General features: G+C 40.3%; 1 protein-coding gene across 3 annotated transcripts in view; it reads left to right on the top strand.

Moving 5' to 3' along the window:
• ABHD3 (abhydrolase domain containing 3, phospholipase) overlaps window positions 1–13,711 on the top strand; it is a 30,369-nt gene that overhangs the window by 15,660 nt on the left and 998 nt on the right. The window contains exon 9 of one of the 3 annotated variants that reach the window (XM_071737294.1): window positions 8,147–10,276. The exons of 1 other annotated variant lie outside the window; for it this stretch is intronic. In XM_071737294.1, coding sequence (XP_071593395.1) covers window positions 8,147–8,325 — 179 coding nt within the window. In that variant the 3' untranslated portion in view covers window positions 8,326–10,276. Of the gene's footprint in view, window positions 1–8,146; window positions 10,277–13,711 lie in introns of those variants that run through there. One more of the 3 variants, XM_071737296.1, reaches the window with a different exon arrangement.

The raw sequence follows: 13,711 nt of genomic DNA, 5'->3' as shown, positions 1-13,711 counted from the left end.
TCTTGAAATTTACATACAGTGTAAGACATATAAAACAACTGATGATGGAGAAATCTGTTGGTACAGAATGCAGAAGCACATGGGTTGGCAATCAGTAGTCATTAGTGGACTCTTTGGAATCAAAAGAAATGTGCACATCTAGGGTGTGAGTTATTTCACTGTAAGGAAGATATCAGATATGTTGCCCTCTCAGAAGCACCCATTTTTATTCATCAAGTACCAAGAGGGTCTTTAATAAGGAACTCAGATTATGGATGCCTGGATTGTAGACATTCAGACTTCACGAAGATGGATATGAAAACAATTATTTTTTTATTGCCATTTTTCAATTCAGTCCCTGCAAAGAATGTCTGGAAATTGCTTATGTTTCAGATTACTTAGAAATCCTCAGCTGCTGATGCTCATGATCTCAGTGCCACATCCAGTGTCAGAAAACCAAAAGTAAGAAAAACATGTAAGTTAGCATGTCAGCCAAGTTCTAGCATAAGGGAAGAGATACAGACAAGATGAACTCCTAGAAGGAGGCATGTTGAAATTAAGAATCTATCAAGAAGATGAAGCAGATAAAGGAAAAAAGAGTTTTCAGCCTTCCTTCCTGTTTTCTGGCAAAGACGTAATTGTTATGAACATTCTCTGCTTTTGTTCTGAAGATCAAAACCCTGCTGCTGTCTTAATGAGATAAAATTTTTCTGGTGGTCTGTGTATTGGTTATAGTATCTAAGAAAAGAGGTAGAATAAAAGTTTACATAGAGGAAAACCACTATAATGAACAGCTGGTTGAGTGGACAGTCCTCAGCAGTGAACACCTTATACCTTTAAGTACAGAGTTCATATATTACATTTATTTCAGGCACATTTTCTTCTGCAGTCATGTCAAGTGAGATTCTTGTAGAATGAATCACAAAACCCAAGTGAGTAGGCAAACAGATTAGAACAAAAAAACTAAGGAATTGGAAAGAGATTTGGTGTTGTGTTACTGTTTATCTGCACATGGATGTACAAACACATACAGAAACACGTACATTTACATTACCATCTACAGTTCAGACTTGAGACAAATGTGACATGAAGAGAATAGTGACACTCCAATAGAGTGCACTAGAAAAAGACAGTCTGGTTTCTTTACCTCTTGAACAAGCATCCATGCTATGCAGGAACAATATGAAATAGTACCAGCCACCTTACAAAAAGGAAAAAATGGTGACTATGGAATAGTCAAGCTACCTATTCCAAAACAGAGGCTTAAAAAAATTAAGAGCTGGGCAAACAAAGCAGTACACCTTCCAAATACTGCATCCACCTTCAATGATTTGCACACTTTCTGAGCCAGATTTAGTCCTCTGTATTTACCAGCCTCTGTGGGATTTTTTTTCCTTGAAATTGGCCAGTTGCTGTTTCTGTTACAGCATATAATGTCCTTGAAATGAGAATGGATGGGGCATTGACCCTATAATTTGTGTCCAGATACCAAATCTTGCTAGTGAGTCTGAAGTTAATTTTTTCTTGGTCTTACAACCCCAGTAATGACTTTCCCCATGGTACTACAAGGCGGTGATCTGCTGTGCTTGTGTCATTAGCTGTCTTAAAGAGGGAACAATCAATTCACCTGTGTTTAGCTCTAGCTTAATTTGTAGTTTCTCTTCTAAAGTGAAGTAATTAACTGCACCAGGAGTAAGCTAGCTAGTTAGCACAAGTTATAACAGCAGTAAATCAGACAGTGTGACTCTATCTCTGGAGGATTCATTAACCTTTTTCAGCCTATTACCACTGAGTCTGGGACCTTTTTTAACTAGGTTAAAGCTTGTGCTTCATCCCTTTGTCTCTTCATTTTAGAATCTGACCTCCAGCTTTCAAGAACCAACCTTTGACTTTGATCCCATGGAATTCAATCTAAACATAAGTAAATACCTTTTTACTTTGAGGATTGTCAAATACTGGTATAAAGAGGTTGTAGAGTCTCCATGTATGGAGGTACTCAAAACCTGATTGGATACAGTTCTGGGCAACCTGCTCGGGGTAATCCAGCTTGAGTGGAGGGGTTGGACAAGATGTTCTCAAGAAGGCTCCTACAGTCTTGACATTTCTAGGATTGTATAGCTTGACTAGCCAAAATGTTTAGTCCCCTAGAGAAGAGCTGTAGTAGAGGTCTTCTCTTTTCGAGCTGTTTTTTAAAAGAAACACAATTCTTGGTGAACAGTGAATCATAGGAGTGGTCTCTTGTGTAAGATTAAGTATCAAAACTATTGCTAGATTGCCTTAGAAATCTTGCATTGTAGAAAGGGGTGAGGTAGAACACCATGAGGAACCTGAAACAAGAAGTGTTAGAGTCTTATGTAAAGATTGTCCATCCTCTCTTAAACTTTGATCCTAACCAGCTTTTTTCCATGAAAATACAGGGGTGGTTAGGCATACATTTATTCCTAGTCCACAGAGTTGATGCTGTCCGTTGCAAACCATTTTTCTTTTGATGACAAGTTTACATTAGAAAGGGCCACCAGGACAATGTTGATTTTCAGCTAAAAATGTTGGTTTTTTTGTTTGTGCGCTGCACCCTCAATGGGAGAAGTTTTGCTGGCAGGAGACAGGGCACCCTAATTAGCAGCCTAAAAGTTATGTCTGCTGCCCTCAGTTACTGGAGTTCATTTATCTTGACACTTTTGCAGGCTGTTTCATGTTAGCAAACATAAAGGGCTGGTGTTACTCTGTGAAGTGACTTTATTCTGGCAACTGGCTTGTTTTTTTTGACTTAAAAATGTGTGGACACAGGAAAACCAGTGCAAAACAGAGGCAGTTTCCACTCACAACTCTATGATGAATTCAAAGCCACAACATTTCTTCTCATCCAGACTCCAGTCATTTATTGACTTTGAGGACTGGTTATTTCATGCTTCATGTCTCTCAGTAATATCTACCAGCCTTTAAGCTACCTTCCATCTCTTTTGTAGATAACTATAGTTTCTGACAATTGGGAAATAGGCCTAGAAAATTCACTAGGGAGAAAGCTGTGCCAGAATTCCTTTGTTTTTAAATACCAGCCAGTCACATCTCTCTTCATATAACAGAGATTAAAACCAAGTCTGCTTTGTCATTACACAGCATGAACCTAAACAGACTTTCTTTAAAAAGTGCAGATGCTGTCTCTGTTGCTTCTTACGACCTGAATATTTCTACTCATGTATTTTTTTGGTACACTTTTTACTTCACATCAATTGTTTCTGAATATATTGTGGAAGTGTGCCCTTTGATCTCAATCCATTATTAGGAAGAAGCAATCCATTTTCAATCCTTCTCTTAATGTTGCTGTTTAAAGTTCATAGAGCTTGGCAGCCGAGATATCTGTAGTTTAGTTCTGGAATGCAGTTCTTGTATTGCATCATACTAATGAAAGCAAATGTTTTCTTCATTACATTACACTTCTCTCACCATAACTAATTTAAACAAGCCTTCAGGAAATATGTAACATAACCAAGTCAAGCCCTTTTATTTTGTAAGCGTGAAAAATAAATCAAGAAGATGGAATGACAGCCTTCGTGATCAGTGTCACATTTAACTTTTCATCTGGAGTGGCATTTTTCTCCTCAGAAACTTAAAGCAGTGTATTAGGCATCTGACTTAAATTTCACTATATTATTTTCTCTGGTGAGCGCTGTGCCCAAGCTGCCCCTGAAGGTAGGTAAAGTGCCAGCTCCCTCCTGAGCCAGTGTGGCAAATAAGTGCATGTCAGAAGCTCAGTCATACTTCTTACTGAACTCTCTGAACCTTTTCTGTCCTTTGGAATCCTTAGAGGGACTGCTTAGAGTAATTAGCTCTTAGGTTTTATTTTGCATCCTATTATGTAAACAGCACAGTTGAATGAAGTTGTCTGGAGGGACAAGGGAAGGGCCAGAGAGATACCAGTTAGGTTAAGGGTCGAAGGAACAGGGAGGAATCAACCAAACAGTGAAACAGAAAGTCTGGCAGCAGTGATTTATTTAAGCCAACGTTATTTCACATGTATGTTTTTCTATTGTTCTTTTTTAAATATTACTCTTTGCAAAGAATGTACAACAAATTGATTTGAACAAGGTTATTCTGCACATCTGTATTTACATTATGGCTCTATGATCACAAATAACAGGTCTGTGCCTACTGGATCTAACAGTACAGATTTTGGACAGTAGAAATATAGGTGCAAGAATACAGGTGGGCAGAAATGAACAGGAGTATCTCTAAGCATGCCATGTTATATCCTAGAGTGCATCACATCCAGTGCTCCATTCATCTGCCCTTTACAGGGCAGAATTTGCTCTGTAGCATTGTGGGTTTATTTATGGATGGCTAACAGACCCTAAGAACAGCCTTGAGAAAAGTACCACACCACTGCCAAGCATCATTTGCATTTTGGCACTGGAGAGCAACATGACATTTTAAATTGTCTCCTGAGAAGCTGCAGAGCAAGAAATTCTGCTGGGGAGGAGTCATACAAATGGTGATCCAACTGTATTTAAACTGGCTATGCCAAGGGCAGGCTCTCCTGTTCACCACAGGGGAGGTAAAAGCAGAGAGGGAACAGCAGGTCCACTTTGGCACCTACAAAAAATCCTCACTGCAGATGGAAACAAACGACTACATATTCAGCACCATGCTGTGGCTTGTGATATGAGTGGCATATATCTGCTGTAAACATATGTTAGTTAGAACAGGAAGAACTTCAGGATGGGGAAAACGACATCCATAAAGACCTATGTGTGGCTTACACATTACCTGGCACAGAAGATAACCAGCACCCTGCTGCTGGTAGGCTTGTAGGAGGGAGCTGCTGTAGCTCTTTGGAGGCAGGCAGCACATAGCACTCACTACAGTACTGCCAATCAGTTTGGGAATGAATAATTAACCACTAGAAAACAGATTTCAGAAGTTACCATTATTCTGGCAACTTCTGAATGACAGATACAGAGACATCACAGCGAGTAAGGGCTTCCCCAGCTGAGCTGGCATAGCAGAGGAGACATAAATTGTCATCTCCCTTCCACACCCCCAGCAAAGTAGTTTCTCAGCAGGAAAGGATAGTTTGCTCTATGCTTTGACACTAGACAGACAATGACTGTCAAGTTTTTGCACAATATTAACTAGTAAAGAGGTATGTTCAGGTCAGTACACAGCTGATCATGAACCCATTAGAACTGACGGAGTTCTCATGTTATCTCTGGTTCTTGGAGATGAAGTCTCTCTCCTCACACAGTCCTCCAGACAGCTGCAGAATGGCAATGGGAAGTGTGATTCATTGCCTGAAACAGGAGTGGGAGACTTGGGCCCGAGTCTGATCCCCACTTATTTACTGGGATTCTGTTTAACAGGGCCTACATGCTACTAGAGGGAAGAGGAGCAGATGGCTTGGTACAGATAAGTGGGCAAATTCCCATGCAGTCAGCAGACCCCAGAACCTCACATGAATCATAGCCTCTGTCTTTGTACACTGCAATGTGTTCACCCACAGAATCCAAGGGAGCCAGATCTGAAATTGCTGGACAAATTAACTCAGGCAAAAATCCAGACGAACACTTGCTGAGTCTGGAGTCTGAAAATGATGCATGTGTTGGATTGCAAGAAATAACACATTGTTTTCTGCATCTCTTGTTTTCAGCCTGTGCTATTTCCCAGTCAAGGCTGGCAGGCCCAAGGCTTTTATTGGACTGACTTTTTTTTTTGTTTTGCCTCAGCATTGCTTTAAAAGCATTGCCTCAGCATTGCTATATGCAGATACTGCATACAGTGTTTTCAGTTTTCCAGCTGAACAAAGGAAAAATTAAGGACTTTATGGAGACACAGTGAGAAGCATGGTTTCTTCCACTTAGGAAAGAATCAAAATCGCTTACTTAATGCTGGCATCTCTAAACTACTCTGATTCATGCAAGCTTGAAAGGAGGGAGAGAGCACAAGAAATGAAATAGCACCAAATAGCAAAGAATTTCACGTGTGCTTCAAGAGAACACCACAGCTCAGTCTGTGCTCCGTTCAGGGCACAAGCAGGTACTTAAGGTTATGAGTAGGAACCTTAGAAAAAAAGACTAACCCTGCTATGAATACGTTTGGTTTAGCATCCAGACTGAGGCCCTGGAGTGGAACAGAGCATGTCACTCCAGGCACTGCTCGTAAGGACCTCTGAGGCACAGGCTGCTCCCCTGACTCTGCAGGTCCAGTGCTTCTGCTCTGATCTATTTTAAGTTGTGCATCTGTTCACCACAATCATTGAGCCTGAGATCTCCTATGATGTGCTCTGGCTGGGGGGCCCTCAGCCAAGGCCAAGGAATGGGTGCCATGATGCTAACACTGCTTGCTGAAAGTGAAGGCAGATCAGCATCTGAAGCACATCTGAAGCAATGAGTCGGCCAGCACCAAGATGAAAGCCAGGAATTCAGCTCTGAAGAAGGTGGGGATCAACAGGGATAATGTCTAATCAAGGCAAGCGGCCTTTGAGGTAGCAAATGTTACAAAGGAGTAAGGGAAAGTGTGCTCTTGGAAATAGGAATGAGTGGCAGGCAGCTCTGAAGGAAGTTCAGTCAGAAAGGGATGTGGACAACTGAACCTCCCACAAAGTGAGCCTGATTAAAAATCTCCCTTCAAAAATACTTTAAAACAAATGAGTCGCTGCTTTCTGTTGTCATGTTGAGGCATTTTTACTTTAGCAGTGTAGGACCTAAAATTAGTTATTTTTCTTGAGGATTCACAACCTTTTTTAAACAATGCAGTAACATTCCTACTACTTCATTCTGTCTGGACAAAGCATGTCTTTTTTTGGTCGTGTTTCTTCTGTCAATCCTCAGAGTCAAAAACTCTGTGTGAATTTAATTTTTTTCTCTTCCATGAAGTTTATTGCTTGAAAAGTAGGACTCTAGAGGGCATTATGAACTGAAAGTTGATGAGATTTCTGCATGTCCAGGAGTACATTTAGCATACTTTAAACTCCAGAGGAATTTGCTTTAAGAAATTAATTTTTATATCAAGAGCACAAACACCACAGTTCCATAAAGCTCCACTGTTGTGTCAGACAGTTCATATGATAATAGTGTCATCCCACCACACTGAAATACCGTTTATAAAGTCATATGCATGTCGGGCTCTTTTCTTTCTTTCTATCAGGCTATTTTCTTTCACATAAAGGGAATACCCAGGTAATAGAGTTAAGCCACACATCTATGCATATTCAAAATAATATGCACTGGGTCTCCTGTGCATTTCAAGATCAGCATGTGTCTCAGGTGTAGTTCACTGGTAACTTTGAGCTAACTGTAGGCCACCTCACTGCTGTTTTCATCTGACTGTGCCTGCTGCCATTCATATATTGACATTAACATGGGGAACCAGGTCAGGGAGCCGATCCAGCTGAAAACAAACTCAGGAAAAGAAAAATCCTTGTAGCATCTGGTCTCGGAATTTAAATTGTGAAATCCCAAACTATGCCATTTTCTAGCAGTCACTGTTCAGAAGAGAACCACTAACCTATTGGGTGACACTTCGCAGCTTTCTTTGCCCTTCTTTTTTTTCTGTTTACCTTGTGTACTGAGATTATGAGCTCCTTGAGGCAAGAACCATCTTCCAATGTGGTCTAAATGTGCAGGTGTAAGTATCTGGCAGATCAGATAAAATAATGATAACAACCCAGAATAATCTTTAATATTAGCTGATATATTGCAGACAAAATCTTATCATGGCATTAAGTGGTTTGTGTTTGGAGTTTCCTACAAAGAGAGCAGGATTCACTGTTAAGGTCTCAGTTCCTTGGGGTTTCCAAAATTGAATATAGCAATTCAGGTTAAAAACTACAGGCTTCATTGCCCTTTCTCTTACGCTACTTACACCAAATTGGAAACTTGCATTAACATGGGTGCTGTTCTATCATTGAGACTGAAAGAAAGATGAGTCCAGTGATTTCTGAAGCTTTTACAGCAGCCAAAAAAGTCCCACAGATAAGGTGAGTTAATGATAAAGAGAAGTGCCTTTTAACACAGCTACGGTTCTACATCCTGTGGTACATGAAAGCAAATGTTAATGAAGTTTTGTGTGTATTAATTAATTTGTAATATAAAAAGCACTTAAGAGAAATTTTCCAGAGGCTGGCGTTTCACAGAACAGTAATAACTGAACACTTTTACTCCTCCCTTTTTAGCTATACCAGTAGAAACTGCTAAACAAAATGCAAATGTTGCTTTGGTTCTGACTTCGTGTGGAGGCCACATTGGTTTTCTGGAAGGGATATGGCCAAGGAAGTGCACTTACATGGACAGAGTCTTCAAGCAGTTCGTGCAAGCAATGTTTGAGCATGGAAACAAAATCTTTAGCATGTAGCTTTGGACCAGTATCATAGCACAGTGGCACATTCTGACAAGGGCAGTTAAGCTTAATGCACAAATTTTAACTCCTGTAAGCCAGCAAATGGATGAAGTCCATTACTACATGCAAAAATATTTTTTGCCTAAGATTTTGTAGCAAGAAACTAAATATTATGTTGTCACTTTTGTATTTATTTTTAATATGCCTTACTAAGAATGACCTTAAATGAAACTGCATTCTGCATACATCAAATTGCACTTAACCAAAACCATCAAGTAAACAGAATATAATTCCTCAGGATTCTAATTTAAACCAGTACATATTTAGGAGACTTGATTTAGGTGGCTTTTAATATTAGAATGGCAACACTCAAAATAGCATATATTAGCCTGTCACACATAAGTACAAGCTGGCCCATTCCTAAGGGCACTGCTAGTCAAAATCTTAAAATATGAAAACAAAACAAAGGAGGGAACACAAAGAAGCACTGGCTCTTCAAATAAATCAAAAGTTCAGCATGTTATTCCATAGCATTAGATTGATATCTGCTTTTGCTGTTCTACCCTAAGAGTAGTCAGATCTAGGGCTAGTTACTGTTTTTTAAACTCTTGTCAATGCCATACTTGTCTTACATGATTATTTTTAAACAAATAATTTATAGTGTTTACATATAACCAAAAGATTCCTTTAAAACAGTACTGTAATAATTTCTGTAATTAAAAGACATCTTGCATTTCAAAGTTCATGTAAAGCTGGGTATTGTCACATATATGTAATACATACTTCATATAACTGATAAACTCAATGATTCTATCTGTTGTGTTTATATTACCCTGCAAGAACATTTCAGTTTTAAAGAATAAACACTAGAGCATCAGGAAATTATTATATAATCTGCTTTAAATTAAAAAAAAAAAAAATCAGAACCCTTTGTCTCTGCTATTGTTTCAGATAATTTCTCAAAAGAATGTACTGAACTCTTTAAAGAAAGCTGGAAGCTGGGGTGGGGGGTCAGAAACCAATCTCTCTGGTTTGTTTATTTGATTGTTTGTCAGCACTTTGGCAATGGGTTGTCAAATCATTGAAGCCTTTGCCAGTGATTTCTGCCCCAGTGGTTTACACATTTGTGAGCCTGAGTGAGGCATCACTCTTCTTCCTCAGCCCTGAAACAGAGTAAGAGCCAATGTGAGATCCTTGAGGAAGAAGGACAGTTGGAAAGAATGTATTTTTAAACTGTTGGGGACTCCTAATTTAGGACATACTGAAAAAAAAAACCAAAAAAAAAAACTTCTAACTAGATTCTGTGGAGCTCTCACCTCATGCTGATCACTGATTTGGGCCCAGCCATGCAAGATCAAGCAGTAAAGATGCCTCTGTGTTTCTATTTTTATCTTTTGAGCAGGGTCAGTACAAGAAGAAAATGCAGATAAAAAAGCAAGTCAGGTCTTTCGTCTCAAGCAGTACGTGAACAGTCCTCTTGCAAGGCATGTTTCCTAGTAACAGCAAAGGAAGAACAAAAATACTTGTCTTTTTCTAAAGAAATTGGGACATGCTATAGGCAAGCTGGTTTTGTAAGGTGGAAGGTTAAGTTAAAAAACTAGAAAGTGCTTTCAAATTGTGAATGACAAGCATTGGCTCTTGCCCAAATAATAAAATATAATGTTGTTTTTTTTTTGTAAGGAAAACTAGAAAAGTGACTCGTAAAAATAAAACAAAATTTGGTGCATATTAATACAATACAGGAAGTCAGCTTATTAGAAGGATGCCTTATTTATTCTCACATTAATTTCCAGTTTTAATGTTCATACAAAACCAATGAGCAATAAGCAGTGTGATGAGCATTCTATTTGTAAAATTGTTTGGGTACAGTACTGTTCAGCACTCAGCATCAACTATTAATAAAAACAAAACCATTTACATTAAAAGCATTCCTGTTTAAATAAAAGTAATGTGATCAAAGGCAGAATTCTGTCTCTTTGCATTGTCTTACTTCATTTAGATCCAATCCCACATACAAATCCTCGTGTAATATTTCTCTTTAAAGCTATACCTAACAAATATCTATAAAGTTGGGGGAGTTCTCCCAAATGTAGGGTGTTACTCCTTCCACTCCATTAGGGAAAATACATTTTTCAAAGCACAGTCTGTAAAATGGCAACAGTCTGATTTTACTATGGATATCTTCCAAGCTTTCCCAGTCAGATTTTCTGAAACACATGATGTAGATACTTACCTTGCAGGGGACCACACAAGCAAGTAAAAAAGTTTATGGCACTTCTTGTTATGTATTATCTTTGTACCTTGTATATAGAGTTTCATTAGTCAGCCAAAATACAGACTCCACAATTCAATTCAAGACCTCTGTTCAATGTGAATCCATAGGGCTTTTATTTGGCTTTTCATGTGAGTATTTAGACAGCAACAGGGATATGAAATGCTGGTGGTGGGAGGAAATCACTTGTTATCAATGTATTCATTATGGGAAAGATGGAGTATAATGAAAATGAAGTTCCAAGTCACAAAGGTTGCAGACACCTCTAACTTTCTTCCTAGTTCAGAATCACATAGCAGTCAAAGTTGGAGCAGACTTCTAGAGATTGTCTAGTACAAGCCCCCTGCTAAAACAGTCTGTAATATACTTGCTCCAGAATGTCCACCTCTTCTCCATTTGCTCTTGGAGTCAATGCAAGGTACTGAGGGTTTTTTATCTAAGAGACCTTCAGTCATCCAGGAACCACCTGTGACCTTACCTGGCTTAGCAGCAGATCATAAAAGACCAAGATTCTAAGGTGTAGTTTATGATGTCAGCTCTTGGCAAACAGAACTAGAAAAACTGAAAATTTAAACCAGAAAAATGCAGTTCTATGAATGGAAAGTAACTGACCCATGTATTTCACACAACAGAAGGACTCATTAGTAACCAAGACCTCACCTCAAATCTGCACTTTGAATACTGCATTGAGTTTTGGGCCCCTCAGTCCAAGAAGGACATTGAGGTGCTAACACCATGTCCAGAGAAGGGCAACAAAATTGGTGAAGGGTCTGGAGAACAAGTCTTCTGAGCAGCATCTGAGGGAATTAGGGCTGTTTAGTCTGGAGAAAAGGACACCTTGACACACTCTGCAACTACCTGAAAGGAAGCTGTAGGCAGGGTGGGTGTTGGTCTGTTCTCCCAAGTAAACAGTGACAAAACAAGAAGAATGGCCTCAAGTTGTGCCAGGGGAGATATAGACTGGATATTAGAAAAAAAATATTTACTGAAAGAGTGGTCAAACACTGGAATGGGCTGCCAAGGGAAGTGGTAGAGTCACCATCCCTGGAGGTGAACAAAAAATGTCTAGACATGGCACTTTGAGACATGTTTTAGTGGGCACAAACTTAATGATTCTTTAAGACATACAATAACATAGTTTACACGACTAAGCAGAATGGGATATGGAGAACAGTCTACAGGAGCTGGTTTCAAAAAAATGCCAGTAAAGCCCTGGTGACTCCAGGCAGGTAGCTCATCATGGTCCTGTCAGACTGGCACTAAGTATTGTGGTTCAGACATCACCATGCTGACTGTTGCAGAGTGTGATCACTCTGAGGACTGGCTCTTACTGAGGTTGGAAAAGGGCTCCATCATCAAGAATTACACTCCAAATGGGGTTCAGGAAGTTTCTCCTTAACCCCCCGGCCCCAAGTTGCTGTTTCCACCCAAGATGCAGTAGCTGCAGTTACAAGATGTCTCAGACACCAGCTCCCTTCCCTTTCCCTGTAACTGTCTGGGCCCTTCTGCACCACTCATATACATCTATAAGCAATGTCTGGCCTGCCCCCAAATCTCAGCCAACCAGCACCCTTATCTATAGTCCTTTCTATCTCTGCTTCCCTCATCACCCAAAAACCCCTCACATTCAGCATGCAAGAAAAACAGGCAAGTCACAGCCCCATTTTTTTTTCCTGACTCCCTGCGAAAACCACCAAAACAAAACAAAAAACCTGATTGATTCCCTCCCCATTCTCATCACATGATCCTTGCTTTCCTAGCTAGATCTCCTGTAAGGCACTTTAACTCCAGGCAGGCAGGTTACTCTCTACTCATTGTAGTGCCACATGCCATCTATACACAAATTTCATAGGGGAACTGCCTCTTTCATCCACAATTCCTACAGCTGCCTGGCTCATGCCAATAACTCAGACTTGCCATGGAGAGAGAGGACTTTTAGCCCTGCACATGCTGCTCATGTACAACCACATCCCATTACCACCCTACAAAAAAAAAAAAAAAAAAAAAAAAAAAAAAAAAAAAAAAAAGAGGAAACAAATGTTTGCCTGAGTTGCCATCACACACAGGCACCCTTCAGCCTGAGCCACATGCTGCAGTTCTCCATCCCAGGGTACCAGCTGGTCAAAAGGGGCCTTAGAATACTCAAAGCAGTGAAAAAGAAGGATGAAAGTATAGAAAAGTATAGAAAGTATAGAAAAAAAAAAGCCCAAGAGATGCTCCCTGGAGCTCCCCAAACAGCTCCAGTATACATGCTGGATCCCACCCCCACAACAGGTTAGCAGTGCTTCTTGCCAGCCAGGAAAAATAGCTCGCTGCAGCCAATTGCTGAAGAATATCCTAGCCTTTTTTATTTTTTTTTTAATTTTCATTCCAACAAAATAAAAGTAAAATCTGCCAAACACACCAGCAGCCACAACAGACAGCAGTTCTTCATTGGCAAGCACCTCTTCCTCTGAGGGAGCCAGTTTTCCTTTCCCCTTTTTGTCTACTGGAGACACAAAAATCCAGCCTCTCCCTTCTTCCTGGACGAGGGCAAAGGGACTTCTTGAAGCTGCTGAGTGGATGGAAACCAAGGTCCTATGCAGCTTCAGCTCTTCTAGTTCCTTCTATACATTTAGTGATTAGAAAACCACTAGTTTAAATCAGCTTCACCTGTGGCCTTAACCAGCCTGTCTGAGGGGCCCCTCTGATGCACCAGGAGTGCTTGCAGGGTTAATTACAGCTGACAGGTTTAAGCAGCTCCTGCCTCTTGGTTGCCAGTCACTGCTTCCTCCCTCAGAAGAGATGCCTGATAAGCAGAAGGGCAGGTTGGGAGTGTGTTACCGAGTCAAATGGGGCTGTGAGATCCATGTGCTGGCAGGACTGCTGGGGTCAAGAGCTCAATCCTCTGTCTAGCCTGCCCTAAGGCTGCAGTTTCACAAGCAGCTGCCAATGTTAGCAGCTCCCTCATGCCAAAAGGGGAAGGCATCTTCTCTCCGCCTCTGCCTTCTCTTATCCTCCCTTGTTCCAGTCACAGGGTTCTCAGCCTTTCTTGGCCCAGCAGAATATGATCCAGTTTTTCCACAGATTTAATTTTTTGCTAGCTCAGTGAGCTAAATGTGCTGGCCTCCAGGGGTCCCCTAGGTGCTA

The sequence above is a fragment of the Heliangelus exortis genome, chromosome 2, assembly GCF_036169615.1.
Source record: "Heliangelus exortis chromosome 2, bHelExo1.hap1, whole genome shotgun sequence".
Lineage (NCBI taxonomy): Eukaryota > Metazoa > Chordata > Aves > Apodiformes > Trochilidae > Heliangelus > Heliangelus exortis.
The sequence above is the reverse complement of the archived record's forward strand: the minus strand, read 5'-3'. Positions and strand labels throughout refer to the sequence as shown.